Source organism: Arvicanthis niloticus, chromosome 1 (genome assembly GCF_011762505.2).
Source record: "Arvicanthis niloticus isolate mArvNil1 chromosome 1, mArvNil1.pat.X, whole genome shotgun sequence".
NCBI lineage: Eukaryota > Metazoa > Chordata > Mammalia > Rodentia > Muridae > Arvicanthis > Arvicanthis niloticus.
Genome location: NC_047658.1, coordinates 7,529,111 through 7,547,495, shown reverse-complemented (window position 1 = coordinate 7,547,495; position 18,385 = coordinate 7,529,111). Strand labels below are relative to the sequence as shown.

Sequence of the window (18,385 nt, the reverse complement as noted above, 5' to 3'; positions counted from 1 at the left end):
CACCTAAGGCTGTTCTCTGGCTTCCATGTACATGGTAACAAATGCCTGCATGTACATACATGCACACCCCCCCACACACACATGAACACACAGATACACACATACATGCATATACATCCACATCTACATACACAACACACACATACATATACATAAAAACATATACACACAAATACACACATGTACACAGATACATACATAAACACATGTAGATATATACACTCACATACACACACAGATATATACACAGATACATACACACACATTCACTCACAGATACACACACACACACACACACACACACACACACACACACACACTAATCCTTTCTGAGTTTGCCTCCTTCTGTTTCTTAAAACCCTATTGAGGGTTACACCATCTACTATAAGGAATCTTGTTTCCCCGCCAGCATTGTGTCTACCTGTGTGTAGAACTAAGTGTCCCACCTATGTAGTAAAGGACCATGGTCAAGCTTTTCTCCATGGAGAGAAGAAAGGAACATAGATGACATCCCCCAAGAACATAGTTCTTTAATAAAACAATGTATGCAGATGCCAGCCACCTGCTAACTAATAAACCAAAAGCGTTATCTAGATAGCTTAAACTCCAAGATCCATCCCCATTGAAAAAGATTGTAAGCTTGCCTTTGGCTCTGTGATTGATTAGCTATGTCTGCCATGGGGCAGACATGGGAGTAGCGATGTGCATTCTGCACAAATGCCATTCCAGATTTCAACTACACTTGAGCTGTGATCCATCACTACTTAGTTGGCCATAAGTTATTTGTTGCTGCTGCTGTTCGTTCGTTTTTGAGATAGAGTCTCACTCTGTAGTCAGAATGAGAACTGGCAAACTCCCAGCAACCCCTCCTGCATCAGCCTTCCATGTTCAACCATTAAGTTTTGTTAGCAAAATTAGGTTAATTTCCTTTGGCTCACTCTGGACCTGGAAACCTTCATATTTAGACTCAAAATTGAATCTAAAAGAAATCTCTACTTCTCCCAGCTTGGTTCTATCTGATTTTCTTTATTTCTTTCTTTTTATCTAAACAGAAATGGGGGAGAGTTGGCACTCATACACACACACCCCAGAACACACAACTACATCAGTCTCCTTTAGATCACAGCAAAAGACTTTATTGGCCCATCTGACCCCTCACTCCTCTACCTCTGCCACTATTTTTTTTTTTTAATCTTTAGACTTAGAAGAAAATTCCATGCTTGGTTTGGGCTATCAGAATGGGATTCTGGTTGACACAGGGAAGAGGGTTGCTGAGCAGAGTCCGGCTGTACCAACTAAGGAAATCAAGACAGTTGCCACATAACCAAACCCACAGTGCCCAGTACACAACATGTGTGTGCCATGCTCCTTCCTTCTGTTTTGTTTGTGACAGGTTCTCTCTCTGATGCTCGGGTTCACTTGGGACATGCTATGCAGCCTAGGCTGGCCTCAAATTCATGGCTCAGCCTCCTGTAGCTGGAGGTCGATGTCCAGCTGTATGAAGCTTTACCGTTCCCCTAATACTGGATAATGCAGCTTTCTCACTACACACACAGTAATATAGAGCTCGCCCTTTAAAAAACAGCCACATACCACAGAGACATTTACCCTTTCATTCACAGCATTGACTTTGCACAGTTCATAGTGATTAAAAAATTAAATAGATAATCCCAACCTGGGTCTGGTGGTATATGTCTCAAGTAGCTAACACAGGAGGATGGCTGTGAGTTTCAAGTAGTCCCCCTGGGCTGAATTTAAAAAAAAAAAAAAAAAAAAAAAAAAGTTCTGGTAGAGCATGGTAGTATAAATCCCAGTACTCAGGAGGCAGATCTCTGTGAGATTGAGGTAACCCTGGTCTACACAGTGACCTCCAGGCTAGCCTGAGCTACAAAGTAAATCCTGTCTGAAAAGCCTAAAATTTTAAGTTTCACCGAACTGATCAGATTCCCTTAGAACACTCTGTCCCCTCGATTGGATGTGTCTCGGTTCCCGTGAGCATCTCTGAGCTCTCTGGGTGAGTCTCTTCCCTGAGGAACCCTGTCTGTTCCTTCCTGGCCCCCAGGGCACACTGGCTGACAGAGCCCAACCCCAACGCTGAGGAGCTGTTCAGGATGGTGGGAGAGATCTTCATCTACTGGTCCAAGTCCCATGTGAGTCCCCACCCCCGTGTGAACCCCCACCCACATCACCATCTCCACCGGTGCCACTCTCCTTTCCTTAAGCCCAGAGGCTGATGCCTGTAGGCACCTCCTGCCAGTCTCAGGGTCTGAGCCCACGCTGCTTCCCCCACCAGAACTTTAAGCGTGAAGAACAGAACTTCGTGGTCCAGAATGAGATCAACAACATGTCCTTTTTGACTGCTGACAATAAGAGCAAAATGGCCAAGGTGAGTGCTTTGCAGAACTGAGGGGTGGGGTGGGGTGGGGTGGGGAGCACCCTCCAGGCCAGGATGGAGGTGGGGAGCACCCTCCAGGACTGGATGGGGTAGGCAGCACCTTCCAGGAATGGATGGGGTGGGGAGCACCCTCCAGGACTACCTTCTTGACCTTACCAACCTGTCACTTGTCCTGCTTTGGTCACGTCACCTTTAGCTCTCAGAGACCACATCTTCCCACCCACCCCCACCCTTTTTTCTCCTCTCCCTTTTCTCTTCCTCACAGTCCTCCCCATATTTGTCCTTATGTCCTTCCCCTCATTATTCCTTCCTATCACCCTCCTCCTCACCTGCCTCCTCTTCCCACCGCCCCTTATCTCCACCTCCTCATCTTCCCAATTTTTCTCCTACCTCCTCTTCCTCTGCTCCCTGTAGTCCTCCTCCCTCCCCTCCCCATCTCCCATTCTGTCTATCATTCCTTCCTCTATCTCCTGCCCTCCCCCACCGCGGTTACTCTCTGTCCCCCTTGTCCCCCATTACTTTTCCTCTCCCCATCACCCCACATTTCCCTCCCCTCTCCCTCCTTTCACAACAGCCCTCTCTGGGGTCCTAAAGAACAGCACCCCACCCCAATCAAGGTCTGGAATGCCCAGCTAAGGAGTGGGAGGTGGGGCAGAGGAGCCAGGGTAACTTGGAGTTGGGTCTGGGGCTCTCTGTCGGGCTGGGGTAACCCTTCTTGTCTCTGTTGGCAACCCGTTGAAGCAGGCAGGAGACGTTCAGGTCAGCGCTACATCTGGAACCTTCTGCATGGCTTTTGGCTAATACCTTTCCCCACTCAAAGCCCCACCCTTTCAAACCCCCTGTTTTTGTCCCTGTCCCCACCCTTTGTCCTTAGCTCCTGCCCCCCAACCTCCTTCCTCTTTGTCTTCTTCCCCTCCCCCCACTCTCAGCTTTTGACGAGTTGTTGAATTATTTCTCTTCTGATTTGGGTGGTTTTCTTTTCTTCCTCTTCCTCTTCTTCTTTATCTCTTTTTTTCTTTCTTTCTTTCTTTTTTTTTTTTTTTTTTGTTTTGCTACCAAAAAAAAAAAAAAAAAAAAAAATTCAACCATTGGCTTTCCCCCATGCATTGTGGGCTGGGTTCCAGGGGGTGGGTGGGACAGCTGCATGGTTGGGGCAGCCCTGGCTGTTCACAGGTATACGTCTTGGCCTCTGGGCAGAACCCAGTGATGGTAGTGACCTGTGTGACTCTTGCCAAATGTCATCTTTGTGAGCCTCTGATGGCATCCAGCCAACAGACCCCAGGCCTTGGGCTCTTTTAAGACTCAGCAATGCTGCATGTGGGGTCTTCGGCAGTGTCTGGCACTTGGGCCACGCTCAGTATTGCCATGGATGGGGCTCTGGCCGCAGCTTGCCACTGGGACTTCTTGTTGGCATGACAGGAGTGGCCCTGGACAGGGAGGGGTCTGCACCTAAGGCTCCAGAACATGGTTGTGGGAGTCTGTGTTCTGTGTCTTGGCTTCTAGATCTTTCCAGATCTATCTTGCACCTTCTGTCTCCTCGTGTCCTTGTCTGCCTCAGTCTCCCTATCTCTCCCTTCCTCCAGCTTATCTGTGTCTTGGGGCTCTGTGGGCCAGCATCTTTGTTTTGTTCTTGGAAACGTGGTTTGGGAATTTGAAGTGTGGGGTGGGCTGTGGTAGACACTGGATCCTGTGAAGTTCTCTTAGAGAGGATCAGTAGAGCTTGAAAAAATGGGGGGATGGATATACAAGGGCTCTAGTTAGAAGCAGAAATGTAGGAATCAGACAGGGGTGGGGATGGGCAATGGTCATGGCTGTGGCACAAGGAGGAGCAAGGTCCAGGTGAAAATAGATTGCTTAGCAACCAGGTTAGGAGCTGGGTTGTGACTAGTTCTGGGGTGGTAGGGTGGGGACACGGGCAAGCACTGAACCCTATATCCCCATAGTCAGGTGGCTCCGACCAGGAACGCACCAAGAAGAAGCGCCGGGGGGACCGCTACTCAGTGCAGACATCTTTGATCGTGGCCACACTCAAGAAGATGCTGCCGATCGGACTAAACATGTGTGCTCCCACTGACCAGGACCTCATTGTGTTGGCCAAGGCCCGCTATGCCCTGGTGCCTATCCAGCCCCACCCAGCATCCTACTCTGTTTCTAGGATCCCAGGGAACCCCTAAGATCCAATGGAGACTTTCAGAATCCTGATGTAGAATCCCTCAAAGCTCTGCAGGACCTCAAACACTTACCAAACCCTCTAAAATGTTCTGAGCCTTGCCCTATGATGCTAAGGACTCCATCCAAAAAAAAAAAAAAAAAAAAAAAAAAATCTAAGAACAAGGACACAGTTTAATTCTCAAATGCAACCAGAGACCAATATGGCTTATAGGATTCCAATAGGCTCTGTAGGACCCCACAGGCCTCTCCCCCACAGCCATGAAACTGATGGTCTCCCCTCCCCCCAGACACCTGGAGTCTGAACTATCTCCTGAGACTAACTGAATTCTTTGTAACTCCCTAATATCCTCAGGATTGAAGGTCTGGGGTCCTATGGAACCCTTCAGTTCATCTCCTTTTGTCCTCAGGCCTCTACTGACAGCCAGTGAGCCTTTATGATTCAAAGCCTCTCAGAACCCTAATGTGCCCTTCCCCAGGGCCCCCACTCCCAACCTCTGGGATTTCAAGGGTCCTAAGGATTAATTAACCCAACCCTCAGAACTTCTTAAGGTAGCCTGGACACCAAGAAAGCTCCTTAGGGCCCACTTCTCCCTGACATACAGTGGCAAGAAGATGCTTTTTGGCCCCAGGAACCCTAAGACAGTCTCTAAGATTCTGGCACAAGGCCCCTCTTAGCACCTGGCAAGTTTCTACCCGACCCCCACCCCGGGTCCTGAAGACACCTGACTTCTTCCTCAGATTACAGCACCCTCTTCTCAGGGACTCCGGAGGCTACTCCTCAACTTTAACCTCCTAGGAGATATTGAGTCCCATAGAATCCCGCAGAGTCTGTGATCCCACTTCTCCTGGCTAACTCTCCCATTGGCCCTGTGTGGCCAGACTCTTAACTGACCTTCCCAACTCCTTATCACCTCTGCTGACCTTGCCATTTCCCCTCGTAGCCCCCCTTACCTCGCCCCAATACAACTCAGCCCCTGAAAAATCTCTTTTGGCTATTTGATTCCTGATGGTGTTGCCTGTCACACACACCCCAGGCTCACTAATCCCCTCTGTGCCTTCAGAGTGAGCCTGTGAGTCACTGTAGACGTCTGTCTGTCCACAGCCCACAGTTACATTCCTCTCATCTTCCCCAGGTCATACCCATGCAAGTTCCTCATCGTCAGGCCTAGAACGGGGAGGGATATGGGTCATGGTAGAAGGCTAGGCCTCCCAAGTGACCCAGTGGGCTTTGTCTTCCCAGAAAGATACAGATGAGGAGGTCCGTGAATTCCTTCAAAACAACCTTAACCTTCAGGGAAAGGTAAGTCGTTTGAGGGGAAGTTTGTGAAGCACCTGACATGGGAGAGGAACTTTTTAAAATTACATGCATGTATTTAGTATGTCTTAGCATGCATGCAGAAGAAGTCAGGGACAATGCAGGAATTGGCCCTCTTCTTCTACCATGTGGGCCCCAGGGGTTGAACTCAGGTCTTCAGGCTTGGCAGAAAGCCAACTTGCCAGCTCTGCAGAGGGGACTTTGCTTCTGATTCACCACACCTAAGCTTGGCAGTAGAAAGGGGGCAGGCAGCCAGGGAGGTGCCTTCATGCCCGGTGCTTACTCCTCTCAGGTGGAAGGCTCACCATCTCTTCGCTGGCAAATGGCACTGTACCGCGGCGTCCCGGGCCGCGAGGAAGATGCTGACGATCCCGAGAAAATAGTGCGCAGAGTCCAGGAAGTGTCCGCTGTGCTCTATCACCTGGACCAGGTGGGCACCTTTGTAGGCTGAGTCTTTGGACAGGGCCTGGTCTTGGGTCTGTGGGCGGGGCCTGCTGGTATTGGGCGGGGCTAGGGATGGAGCCTTGCACGCAAGGAGGCAAGGAGCAGTATGGATCTGGGGAAAGGGCATACTGCTTCTAGGGATGAGTGTGATAATGCATTGGGGTGAGGGTGAGGCTTCCTGAAGGTGCCTTGAGTCTGTTGGCAGAGGAGCTCAGGTGTTCCTTTGACTCCTCTGTACGTAGACTTGAACACTCGTGGGCAGCTTCCCTCAGGGTTAGGTGGGACTTGGGCCATTGCTATGATCTGAGGAGACATGTCAGATTGTCCCACTCCCTAGACGGAGCATCCTTACAAGTCCAAGAAGGCGGTGTGGCATAAACTTTTGTCCAAGCAGCGCCGGAGGGCAGTGGTGGCCTGTTTCCGCATGACGCCCCTGTACAACTTACCCACGTAAGGCATCCAGGAAGGAGGACAGCACAGGAACTTGAAGGAAGGAAAAAGGACTGGGAGTCCAGAGAATGGAGTACCAATAGGGTTGAGTCTTAGGACTAAGGGTGGCAGATGCAGGGGGAGTAGGAGAAACAGGAGAGGCTCAGTGGCCTGGAGACCTTTGCCTTGCAGGCACCGAGCATGTAACATGTTCTTGGAGAGCTACAAAGCCTCCTGGATCCTGACTGAGGACCACAGTTTCGAGGACCGCATGATAGATGACCTGTCGGTGAGCTGGGGACTGCTTGGGGATGTGGGGCAGGGCTGGGTGGGACTAAGGGAGCCCTCCATATAAAACACGACCCTATAGGCTTGATTTGGGAAAAGAGACAAAATTCTAGTCCAGCAAGACTATGAGAGGGAACTGATGGGGACCAAAAAAAAAAAAAAAAATCACCCTCCAGCCCTCACCCCATTCCCCCAGAAAGCTGGAGAGCAAGAGGAAGAGGAGGAAGAGGTGGAGGAGAAGAAGCCAGACCCCCTACACCAGTTGGTCCTACATTTCAGCCGCACAGCTCTGACTGAAAAGAGGTGAGGACTCTTCCCTTCCTCAGAAATGTCTCCTGGATCCTTAAACAAAAATCAGCTGACCTTTAAATATTTATTTATTTATTTATTTATTTATTTATTTATTTATTTATTGTGTGTGCATATCTGTTGGAGGTCAAAGAAAAACTTGCAAGAGTCTATTCTTCCACAGTGTGTGGGTTCCAGGAATCAAACTCAGTTTTCCTTGGTAGCAAGCTCCTTTACCCTCTGAACCATCTTACTGGCTCCCAGCCACTGGACCCCTTAGCATCCCTTTGTGAGGACGGGCAGCTACTTTATACTGTTGCTGAACACATCACAGGAGCATCCTCTCTGAGGAGTCCACAAAAGATGCCACGTGGGCTTATTAAAAAAAACATGTCTTGCTTAAACAGCATCTGGGCTGGAGATATGGCTCAGAAGTAGCATGCTTGTCTGGCAGGGACACGGCCCTGGTTCAACCCCCAGATAAGGCCAATTGTGGCTCTTACAGAGGACCTCATACCAATATCCACGTATTTAGGCCACATAACTGCTGGCCACCATCTATAACTCCAGTTTGAGGATCTGGCTCCCTCTTATGGCATCTGAAGGCACTACACTCACTTGGTGCACATATAGACATCACACACACACACACACACACACACACACACACACACAGAAAGGGGGGGAGGGAGAGAGGGAGAGAGAGAAACAAATTTTTAAAATTTAAAAATTAGCCAGGTGCTAGGTGGTGTATGCCTTTTCTCCCAGAACTCATGAGACAGATGCAGGCAGATCTCTCTGGTCTATAGAGTGAGTTCCAGGACAGCCAGGGCTACACAAAGAAACACTGTCTTGAATAAACAAAAACAACAAAAAATAAAAATTAATAGTAGAGAGGCATCTATGAGTTTCCTGTGTCTGACAGCATGCTGACACTAGACACACACATCGGCTCACACAGACCACCCTCACCAATTCCTTTTATTTTTTGGATGAGGAAATGAAAACCCTTAGGGATTTATTTCTCTCACACAATATGAAATCATACTCTAGAGTATCTGGGGCTGGACGGGGTGACCAGCAGGGACCCACAATCTTTCTGACTTTTCTGTCTGTCTTAGCTTGAGTCTTAGAGTCTGTATTATCGGTTTTCTTTCTTTCTTTTTTTTTTTTTTTTTTTTTTTTTTTTTTTTTTTGGTTTTTCGAGACAGGGTTTCTCTGTGTAGCCCTGGCTGTCCTGGAACTCACTCTGTAGACCAGGCTGGCCTTGACCTCGAACTCAGAAATCCGCCTGCCTCTGCCTCCCAAGTGCTGGGATTAAAGGCGTGCGCCACCATATAATACCTAGCTGTATTATCAGTTTCTTACTTGCCACTATAAACACCATTCTCCACAGAAGCTACTTAGGGGGAGGAAAATTTTCTTTCATTTGCTTTTGTTTTTTGAAGAAAGTTTTATTGGAACGTAACCATACCTATTCATTAAGACTTCCTGTCTTCTCTGACACAAGGTGTCATTAAGGATGCCACAGAGACTTTTCTGACCAGAAAGGCCTAAAGTGTTTACTATCTGTCTTTCTCACTCCAACCTCCACCCCTACTTTTTGAGACAAGGTCTCACTGTGTAGCCCTATCTACTAGTTCTCTGTAGACCAGGCTAGCCTGCAACTCACAGAGATCCTCCTGCCTCTGCTTCAGGCAAGTACTACCACACCCTACCTGGTTTTGTTCTTTTTGAACGATCTGGGATTGTCTCACCTCAGCCTCCTGAGTGCTAGGATTGCGAGCCTGGGAGCCAATACACCCATGCATTGTTTCAAAGGATTTCTTTTGGATTACGGTTTCAGTAGATTTCAGCCCATCATGGCTAGAAAGGCATGGCAGTGGGAGTGTGTATGTAGCAGAGGCTAGTCACTTCATGACCACGTGCCAGACAAGAAGAAGGGAAAGCCTTCCCTTCCCCACCCCTAGCAAGACCTTTAACCATTTTTCTCCAAGAAAGGAAGCTTTCCCTGGTTAGCCTATGCATATAGCTCATGGCTAAGACTCGGACATCCACCTGTGGCTGCAAGGGACATGGGGAAACCAAGTGCCTTGTTCCCTCCTGTGGGAGACTCATAATTTCATGTTCCTCTATATAAGCTGAGTCACACTGCATGCACTCTGTGCAATGTTGGCCAGCCAAGGTCTTTGTGACTCAGTTTCTTTTCTATTTTTTAAATAATTATTTATCTATCTATCTATCTATCTATTTATTTATTTATTTTATGTATATGAGTACACTGTAGCTGTCTTCAGACATACCAGAAGAGGGCACCAGATTCCATTATAGATGGTTGTGAGCCACCATGTGGTTGCTGGGAATTGAACTCAGGATGTCTGGAAGAGCAGCCACTGCTCTTAACCACTGAGCCACCTCTCCAGCCCATGACTCGGTTTCTACATCTGTAAAATGGGTCTGGTAATATAGCTACCTGACAGGAGTGTTGTGCAGATAAATTGGTAAGTACGTGAAGAGCACCTGTCCTCTTTCTAAAACAAAGAGAAAAACTACCATAAAATAGATGGCCTCGAGCTGGGCATGGCCCTACATACGTGTAATCCCAGTTCTAAGGAAGATGAGGCAGAAGAGTTGAAGGCCAGCCTGGGCTACATCTACAGAATCTACCCCAAAACAAAAGGCTGGGGATGTAGCTCAGTTGGTAGATTTCTTGTCTAGTATGGATGAACCCCTGTGTGTAATCCCCAATACCATAAAAAACAGGCAGATGGGGCACGGCTGGAATCCCAGTCACCATCAGGAGGTGCAAATAACCATGATGAGGAGCTCAGTCATTCCATGTTGAGTTTGAGGCCAGCCTGGGCTACCTGAAGCCTTATATCAATTTTTTAAAAAAAATTGGGGGGATGTGTTGCCACTGGGCATGTCTCTCTGCTACCTCCTCAGCAAGCTGGACGAGGACTACCTGTACATGGCTTACGCTGACATCATGGCAAAGGTGAGTTCCTGCCTCTGTCCAGCCAGTACTCCCTCCTCCCCGGACGCAGCAGCCCACAAACTGAAGGGGCTCCTGGAGGGTGGACAGGGCATCCGCTTTTCTCACTCACCAACTGATGCTGCTCCTCAGAGCTGCCACCTGGAGGAGGGCGGGGAAAATGGCGAAGAAGGAGGTGAAGAAGAGGAAGTGGAGGTGTCCTTTGAGGTAGGGGGATGGGAGCATCCTGGAGGAAGGGTTGGGAACTCTTGACTCTCGGTCATTCAATATGTGACCAGAATGCTGTACCCGGGCACACAGGGGCAGCAGAGTCTGTCCTTGGGGATGAAAGATGCCAAAACAAACCTCAACAACACTAGGTGTTCACTGAGGTGTTGGGAGGCATTGGTGGAGGGTAGGGCCAGGGTGAGGCCCGCTCAGGAGGCACAGCAGCCCAGACGCAGAGTGGGAGGATACAGAGAAGGATTCTCAGAACAAAGTGGCTGAGACGATAAAAGGAGAATACAACAGCTGTGGTGTTGGACACCTGTGATCCCAGTGCTCAGAAGGATGAGTCAGAAGAATCCTAAGTTTGAGGCTAGTCTAGGGCACATGAGGAACTTGTGCTTTACAAAAAGGAAGGAAGGAAGGAAGGAAGGAAGGAAGGAAGGAAGGAAGGAAGGGAGGGAGGGAGGGAGGGAGGGAGGGAGGAAAGAAGGGAGGGAGGGAGGGAAGGAAGGAAGGGAGGGAGGGAGGGAAGAAGGAAGGGAGGGAGGGAGGGAGGAAGGAGACACTTAGAGGCTAGCGAGATGGCTCAGCAGTTAACAGCACTTGCTGCTCTGCCTGAGGATCTGATTTCAGTTCCCAGCACTCACATGGTGGCTCACAACCATCGATAATTCCAGTCCCAGGGGTTCATGTGCCCTCTTCTGGTCTCTATGGGCACTGCATGCATACAGAAAGTGCCCATAAAGACATTCAGATGTGCTCATGTGTGCGTGTGTGTGCACGCACACATGCGCATACACACACATAGACACACACACGTACATAAAATAAGTACACCTTTTAAAATATATATATTTAAAATACAAATTCATAAGCCAGACATAGTGATGATTATAATACGAGCACTTGAAAGGCTGAGGCAGGAGGATTGCCAAAAGTTCCAGGCCAGTTAGGGCTATGACCTTTTGTCAAAACAACCAGCCCCAAATTAAATCTGGAATTGGATAGCACCTATCCTTTATTTAGCTACCTGAATCAAGATGTAGCAGGGGTTATTTAAGAGGTTATGGTGCACATTATGTGATAATTCAAGACGTCTGAGGCAGTAATGTGATGTGGATGCATTTGTGATTCTTCTTGGTAACAATAGCAAGGGTTCTGACAACATTTCTACAGCAGAAGGAATACCCGGATTCCATCAGAGAGAGATAGACAGGGATATAGGGCTTTTTCCACGGGCGTGTTCACAGACCTTATGCTCTGACCTGCTGGAGGTCCACAGACTTGAGCCAGGTACAGGAGACAAACAGAATACAAGCCCCTTGGGGCATGGAGGGATGTCACAATTCAAGTTGGCAGATGTGGAGATGTGGCTGGGTCTGGGAAGACAGACAGAAGGATGAGGCCCTGGGGACCCAGGCCAGGCTGCTGAGCACTGAAACCTGCTACCACCCCAGGAGAAGGAGATGGAGAAGCAGAGGCTCCTGTACCAGCAGTCAAGGCTGCACAACCGGGGTGCCGCTGAGATGGTACTGCAGATGATCAGTGCTTGCAAAGGTGCCTCTGTGCCCCGCCCCCAATCCCAGGCACCACCCCCCTGTGAACACACCCACCACACCCTCCCCAGTGAACACACCCACTCCTTGCTGACCCAGCTTGCCCCCTCTGCATGCCTCCAACCTACAGACACACTCCAGCTCCTGCGGCATTTTCAGCGTGTCTGTCTTTCAAATCTCCCTTCCCCTTCACTCTCTGGTCACACATAGAAACTGTCTGTCTCTGCACATACTTCATCCTCTTCCTTCATGTACCATGGTGGGTGGAAACCTCAGGCTGATTTATTTCTTTGTCCTTGTCTCTGCGACCTCCAGGAGAGACAGGTGCCATGGTGTCTTCCACCCTGAAGCTGGGCATCTCCATCCTCAATGGAGGGAATGCTGAAGTGCAGCAGGTAATGGAATCTTGGGAGGAGGGGCTAAGAGGGCGTGGGGCAGGGATGGATGGGTATTCCTGAGTGGCTTCCAGGTGCCCCCCACCCTCATCTCCTGCCACTTCCACTGCAGAAAATGCTGGACTACCTGAAGGACAAGAAGGAAGTGGGCTTCTTCCAGAGTATCCAGGCACTAATGCAAACATGCAGGTGGGACCCGAGGTCTCTCTTCCAGTTCTGCTCTGCTGGCAAGGGGAGGGGTGCTCTACTTATGCTCTCCAGGTCCAGGAAAAGGACCGGACACAGCGGAGTGCAAATACTGGAGAGTGTACTAGGGGAATTAACATAGAAAGTAGAATCTCACAAGTTGTAAGACCAAGTTGTGGGTCATGGTGGTACTCACCTTGGGAGGCAGAGGCAGGAGGATCTGAGTGAGTTTGAGGCCAGCCTGGTCTGCAGAGGGAATGCCAGGACAGCCAGGGATGCACAGGTAAACCCTGTCTTGGGGGTTGGGGGGAAGGGGACATGGAGGGAGGGAGGGATGGACGGACGTAGGGACAGACAGAGTTATGGACTGGCATTGCACCTTGGAGGCAGAGCACCTGCCTAGACTGTGCAAGACCTGAGTTCCTTCTCCAGTATGGAGGAGAGGATAAGATGTGATACATGCCTGGGACCCCAGCACTCAGAAAGCAGAGGCAGGAGGATTACAGAGAGTGTATGGATAACCTGAGCTACATGAGACCTGTCAAAAAACAAACAAACAAAAAAAAGGATGGGCAAGAGGAGAGTAGTAATAAAGGTTCAGATAAGAGAAACTTTGGTTAGTGACAATTCAAGGGCGGGTCCCAGCAGGGTTCATGTGCCCTCCTAGATGATCATATGCATATGGCTCCTCCGCCAGTTTTCTTTCCTCCCTCCTTGCTGCCGGCTGACTTTTCTCTACCCCTCTGTAGGTTTTGCTAACTGATGTTTCTGTGTCTCCATGATTTCAGCTTGCATACTAGACTCACTTCACTTCCCAAGGCCAGGGTAGCGGAGGCTTAAGGAAGAGGGTGGGGTGGGTGTGGGTGTGGATAGAGGCAGGGGGTGCCTGGGCATGCAGCAGAAGGTGAAGGGTGGGGTGGGGTACAGGCAGAGGGTGAGGGATTGAATAGGAGGTAGACAGGGATGAAGGGTGGAATGGTATCTGCAGAAGGTGAGAGGTAGGAGGGGGCATAGCTTCTGTTTGCTCTCTCTAATGCATTATGTCCTGGCCTTTGTGACTCGTTGGCCGCGGTGGAGACTGCCAGACCATGCAAGGCAGAAACCGGACCTTTCTCACCTTAATCATCTCTTTCCTCAGTGTCCTGGACCTCAATGCCTTCGAGAGGCAGAACAAGGCAGAGGGGCTGGGCATGGTGAACGAGGATGGAACTGGTGAGACCTTCTTCTGGGTGCCCCTCTCCCTGGGACATCACCTTCCTCAAGATCCCTTCTCTGTGCCACTGGCTGCCCATAGCCCCAGTCCTCCAAGGCACCCCTTTTCCCAAGAGTCCCTTAGGTTCCCCCAGGGCTGTGATTCCCATCCCGAGCGCCCCTCCTCCATGCCTCCAGGGTCTCCCTTCCCATGGGCTCCACCCCTGGGTGTCATTCGGTCTGGTGTTCCACCACCCATCACCACGTGGACCAGTCTCCCACGTGCCCCAAGTCTCATTCTGGTTGCTGTTCATTAATGTCCCTAATCCGGTTAATCGCGTCTCCTCTTTGCTGTGTTTTGACGTGTCTAACTTTCCACCCTTACCTCTGCCTCCTGCCTCTCTTGTGTTCTCGTCCTCTCTCTCTCTCTCTCTCTTCTCCCTCTCTCCCTCCCCTCGCTTCACTCTCACTCCTCTTCCTTGCTAACCCACTCCTCCTGTCTCCTTACGGCTGTCTTTCTCTCTGTGCTTGTTTCTCTCTGTGTGTCTGTGTCTTTGTCCCATGTCGCTGTCCTTCTGTCTGTCTCTGTCTTTTTCCTCTTTTCTCCTGCTTCCTCCTCCCATCCTGTTGGCTGCCCCAGTCATCAATCGCCAGAACGGTAATTCCCCCGCCATCCATTGCTGTGCTGCGCTCTCCCAACCCCCTTCTAACCCCCATACCCCCTGGGGCTGAGGATCTGGGACAGTCAGGGAGGTCAGGGCGGTGGCTCCTTCAGGAAGTGCCATGGAAAAGGTTCCCGGATTCCAGAGACCGGTGACATTATGAATAAGTTTTTATTTAAAGTAAGCCTCGGTTTCCCCGTATGTAACACAAAAGTCAAAAAAAAAAAAAAAAAAAAAAAAAAAAAAAAAAAAACCAGTCAAGGTTCCTTTTCAGCTGGATATTTTGGGGGCTTCTAGACCCAGATTCCCAGTCCAGGGTGGGATGAGCCCTCCCCCATTCCCACTCTCTCTGCGCTGTGCGTCCCAAACCTAGTCTGGTGGTCCTCATTTGTTGGAGGCAACCACTCTGATTGGTGCCGCGCGCGTGCCCTCTGCGCCTGCTCTGATTGGCCCATTCCCAACCTAGCCCTTACTTGATTGGTTTCTTTCAGATGTCTATTCTGATTGGACCATGTTGACACACTTCCCCTCTCCTTCTCCTGGGTTGGCTGCTTTGAGGCTTGGGGCCAGTTGATTGGCTTTCATCCCCGTCTTTTCCCAGCCCGGTCCTCCCCTGCCCAGAGACTTGTATGCAAGTGACCCCAACCCTATAATCCATTAACCCCTGCAGCCTGGATTCCGGCTCAGGGTTATACCAACTGCTGAATGCCTGCTGGGTCACTCCTAGATGTCACACAAGTGGTGACATTGGAGAGACGTTGATGTAAAAAGACACTTGAGGCTCTAGCTTCATAAGCCAGTGAGGAGGCCCGCTCCTCAGCCTCCGTCTACAGAGCTCACAGGCTGGTGTCTTGGATGCCGGTGGCCCTCACAGTGTCTTTGAAGTGTTGCTTGCTCCTTCCAGCACCCCATACGTTGTGCATGTGTGTGCAGTGTGCATGGGTTGTGTGCATGTGTGTGCTGTGTCCGGGCACATCTGACCCCTCCTGGGTGCCCTTCCTCCCACCCAGGAGAGAAAGTCATGGCAGATGATGAATTCACTCAGGACCTGTTCCGCTTCCTCCAGCTGCTCTGCGAGGGCCACAACAATGGTGAGAAGGAGGGTGGGCGGGTAGAGGGGACATGGGGGGAATACTGAGGGCGGGCCTTCCAAAAGTCACCTGAGCTAATCTCCAGTCCCTCCTCTTCCCTAGCCATGCAGGCCTCCGCCAGCCTTCCTCTCTACTTCCTCTACTCTCAGAAGAAGTGCAGTGTACGAGGATCAGGGGCTCGAGGCCATCTTAGTTACATGGGTAGTGTGAAGCCAGCCTGACCGACAGAGACCCTGTCCCAAAGAAACAATCAATAGTAACAAGTTTCTCTGGCTTCTGAAATTTCTGGAAGCAGACCACTTAGCTTCACTTTCACTTCTTCTGGCCAGTCCAACTCCCCAAAGGCAGTCTGCCAAAATCTCACTTGGCCAGAAGTCAATTCCCCCAAATGGGCAATTCGTCACACTCGGTTTTCCCACAGGCAGTTGGCAGCCTTCTCTCTAAAGGATGGACGCCAGAGTCCACAGACGAACGAATTGCTTGGTGTTTAAAAGTGAATATATTTGAGTTATTCATTTGTTTATCACAGAAAACCTTTTCCCAGGAGATGTACAGATCTTCTCTTAGCAGAAGCAAGAATTTTCACAGGCTCTGCCTTCATTGTGCCAGTTTAACAAAATCTAGTGTGACGAAGCCTGCTAATTAAACACTGTGTTGACTGAAAAATAGAACCCCGTGTGGCTCGAACAGCTTGCACTGAAGGGACAGTTAAACTAGGCCCGGTGGCCAAGGCCTGGAATCCCAGTGCTCAGGCACCCTGGCAGGAGGAGGAGGAGGAGGCCAAGCCACCTGGCTGCCCAGTGAGACTTTATCTCCAAAACCAGAAACAAAGAGCAGCCTAAAGCCTGACCAGCCAGCCTTCCCTGCTAGCTGTTTCCCATGACAAGCGTGTGTCACACTGTTGTGTTTACAATGGTTACAGTACATAGAAAGCCACAAACTACCCAGAGGGAAAGTGTGTGTGTGTGTGTGTGTGTGTGTGTGTGTGTATCTGTATGTGTGTATCTATGAGAGGTTTCTGTGTATCTGTGACACTGTGTGATGCATGTGACTGTGTGATGTGTGTGTGACTGTGTGATGTGTGTGACTGTGTGATGTGTGTGACTGTGATGTGTGTGTGACTGTGATGTGTGTGTGACTGTGATGTGTGTAGGACTGTGTGATGTGTGTGACTGTGATGTGTGTGTGACTGTGTGATGTGTGTGACTGTGTGATGTGTGTGACTGTGATGTGTGTGACTGTGATGTGTGTGTGACTGTGATGTGTGTGACTGTGATGTGTGTGACTGTGATGTGTGTGTGACTGTGATGTGTGTGACTGTGTGATGTGTGTGTGACTGTGTGATGTGTGTGTGACTGTGATGTGTGTGACTGTGTGATGTGTGTGACTGTGTGATGTGTGTGACTGTGTGATGTGTGTGACTGACTGTGATGTGTGTAGGACTGTGTGATGTGTGTAGGACTGTGTGATGTGTGTGACTGTGTGATGTGTGTGACTGTGTGATGTGTGTGTGACTGTGATGTGTGTGTGACTGTGATGTGTGTGTGACTGTGTGATGTGTGTGTGACTGTGATGTGTGTGACTGTGTGATGTGTGTGACTGACTGTGATGTGTGTAGGACTGTGTGATGTGTGTAGGACTGTGTGATGTGTGTAGGACTGTGTGATGTGTGTGACTGTGTGATGTGTGTGTGACTGTGATGTGTGTGACTGTGTGATGTGTGTGACTGTGTGATGTGTGTGACTGACTGTGATGTGTGTAGGACTGTGTGATGTGTGTAGGACTGTGTGATGTGTGTGACTGTGATGTGTGTGATTGTGGTGCATCTTCCTGTTGTCACTTTCTGCCTTATAGTCTTGAAACAGGATTTCTCACTGAACAAGAAGTGTCCCCTGACATATACACACACACCTTTACTACTTAGACTGGCTGAACCAGGGATCTACCAGTCTCTTTAGCTACATACTAAATTCAAGGCTAGCCTGGGCTACATGAAAGCCTGTCTCAAAAAGCAAAGCAAATCAAAATAAAACAAAGAGGAATGAAGAGGAGAATGAGGAGAAACAAATGGAGGACTTTATCTCTATTTACCCATTAAATATTTGTTCAGTAAAAATTAATTAAAAACCAGTTGGAAGCTGGGAATGGTGACACATGCTTTTAATCCCAGTACCCAGGAGGCAGAAGCAGGCAGATCTCTGGATTCAAGGCCAGCCTGGTCTACAGAGCTAATTCCTGGATACCCAGGGCTATACAAAAACAAACAAACAAACAAACAAAAAACCCTGTCTTGAAAAAAAAACTAAATTAATTCAATAAAAGCAATTGAAGCTGGGTGTGAGGGTTACACAGTTGTAATTCTGGTAGGTAGGAGTCTAAGGCTAACCTTAGGCACCTCTCCAGACCCTGTCTGAGAGAAACAAAAGGAGAGACTGGTCAGACAGCGCAGTGGATAAAAGGACTCACTGCCAAGTCTGATGACCTGAACCTGTTCTCAGGACCCCCTTGGTGGATGGAGAGAGCTGACTTCTAACTTTATTACCATCTAGCATGTATAATTTCCCCCCGCTTCTCCTCAGGAATAAACAAATGAAAAAATTTAGAGAGGGTAAATTTTAATTCTAATGGCCTGGAACGTGCCCAATACACTAGGTTAACTTCAGACTCAACAAAGATCTACCTGACTCTCTCCCCAGTGCTGGAATTAATGACAGGGACTATCATGACCATACCTAAATAAGTGAAAAAATTTTTTTAGGGTGTATGGGTAT

At 49.3% G+C, this 18,385-nt stretch overlaps 1 protein-coding gene across 4 annotated transcripts in view; it reads left to right on the top strand.

Moving 5' to 3' along the window:
- Positions 1 to 18,385, top strand: part of Ryr1 (ryanodine receptor 1) — a 131,001-nt gene that overhangs the window by 73,858 nt on the left and 38,758 nt on the right. Inside the window, exons 68-84 of one of the 4 annotated variants that reach the window (XM_034498474.2) lie at positions 2,063 to 2,150; positions 2,294 to 2,386; positions 3,140 to 3,154; positions 4,339 to 4,509; positions 5,808 to 5,867; positions 6,175 to 6,312; positions 6,664 to 6,776; positions 6,948 to 7,044; positions 7,240 to 7,346; positions 10,278 to 10,329; positions 10,459 to 10,533; positions 11,991 to 12,090; positions 12,405 to 12,484; positions 12,597 to 12,673; positions 13,809 to 13,882; positions 14,502 to 14,519; positions 15,534 to 15,614. In XM_034498474.2, the coding sequence (XP_034354365.1) occupies positions 2,063 to 2,150; positions 2,294 to 2,386; positions 3,140 to 3,154; positions 4,339 to 4,509; positions 5,808 to 5,867; positions 6,175 to 6,312; positions 6,664 to 6,776; positions 6,948 to 7,044; positions 7,240 to 7,346; positions 10,278 to 10,329; positions 10,459 to 10,533; positions 11,991 to 12,090; positions 12,405 to 12,484; positions 12,597 to 12,673; positions 13,809 to 13,882; positions 14,502 to 14,519; positions 15,534 to 15,614 (1,439 nt within the window). The remainder of the gene's footprint in view (positions 1 to 2,062; positions 2,151 to 2,293; positions 2,387 to 3,139; positions 3,155 to 4,338; positions 4,510 to 5,807; positions 5,868 to 6,174; positions 6,313 to 6,663; positions 6,777 to 6,947; positions 7,045 to 7,239; positions 7,347 to 10,277; positions 10,330 to 10,458; positions 10,534 to 11,990; positions 12,091 to 12,404; positions 12,485 to 12,596; positions 12,674 to 13,808; positions 13,883 to 14,501; positions 14,520 to 15,533; positions 15,615 to 18,385) is intronic. The other 3 variants (XM_034498479.2, XM_076930943.1, XM_076930947.1) reach the window with 3 other exon arrangements.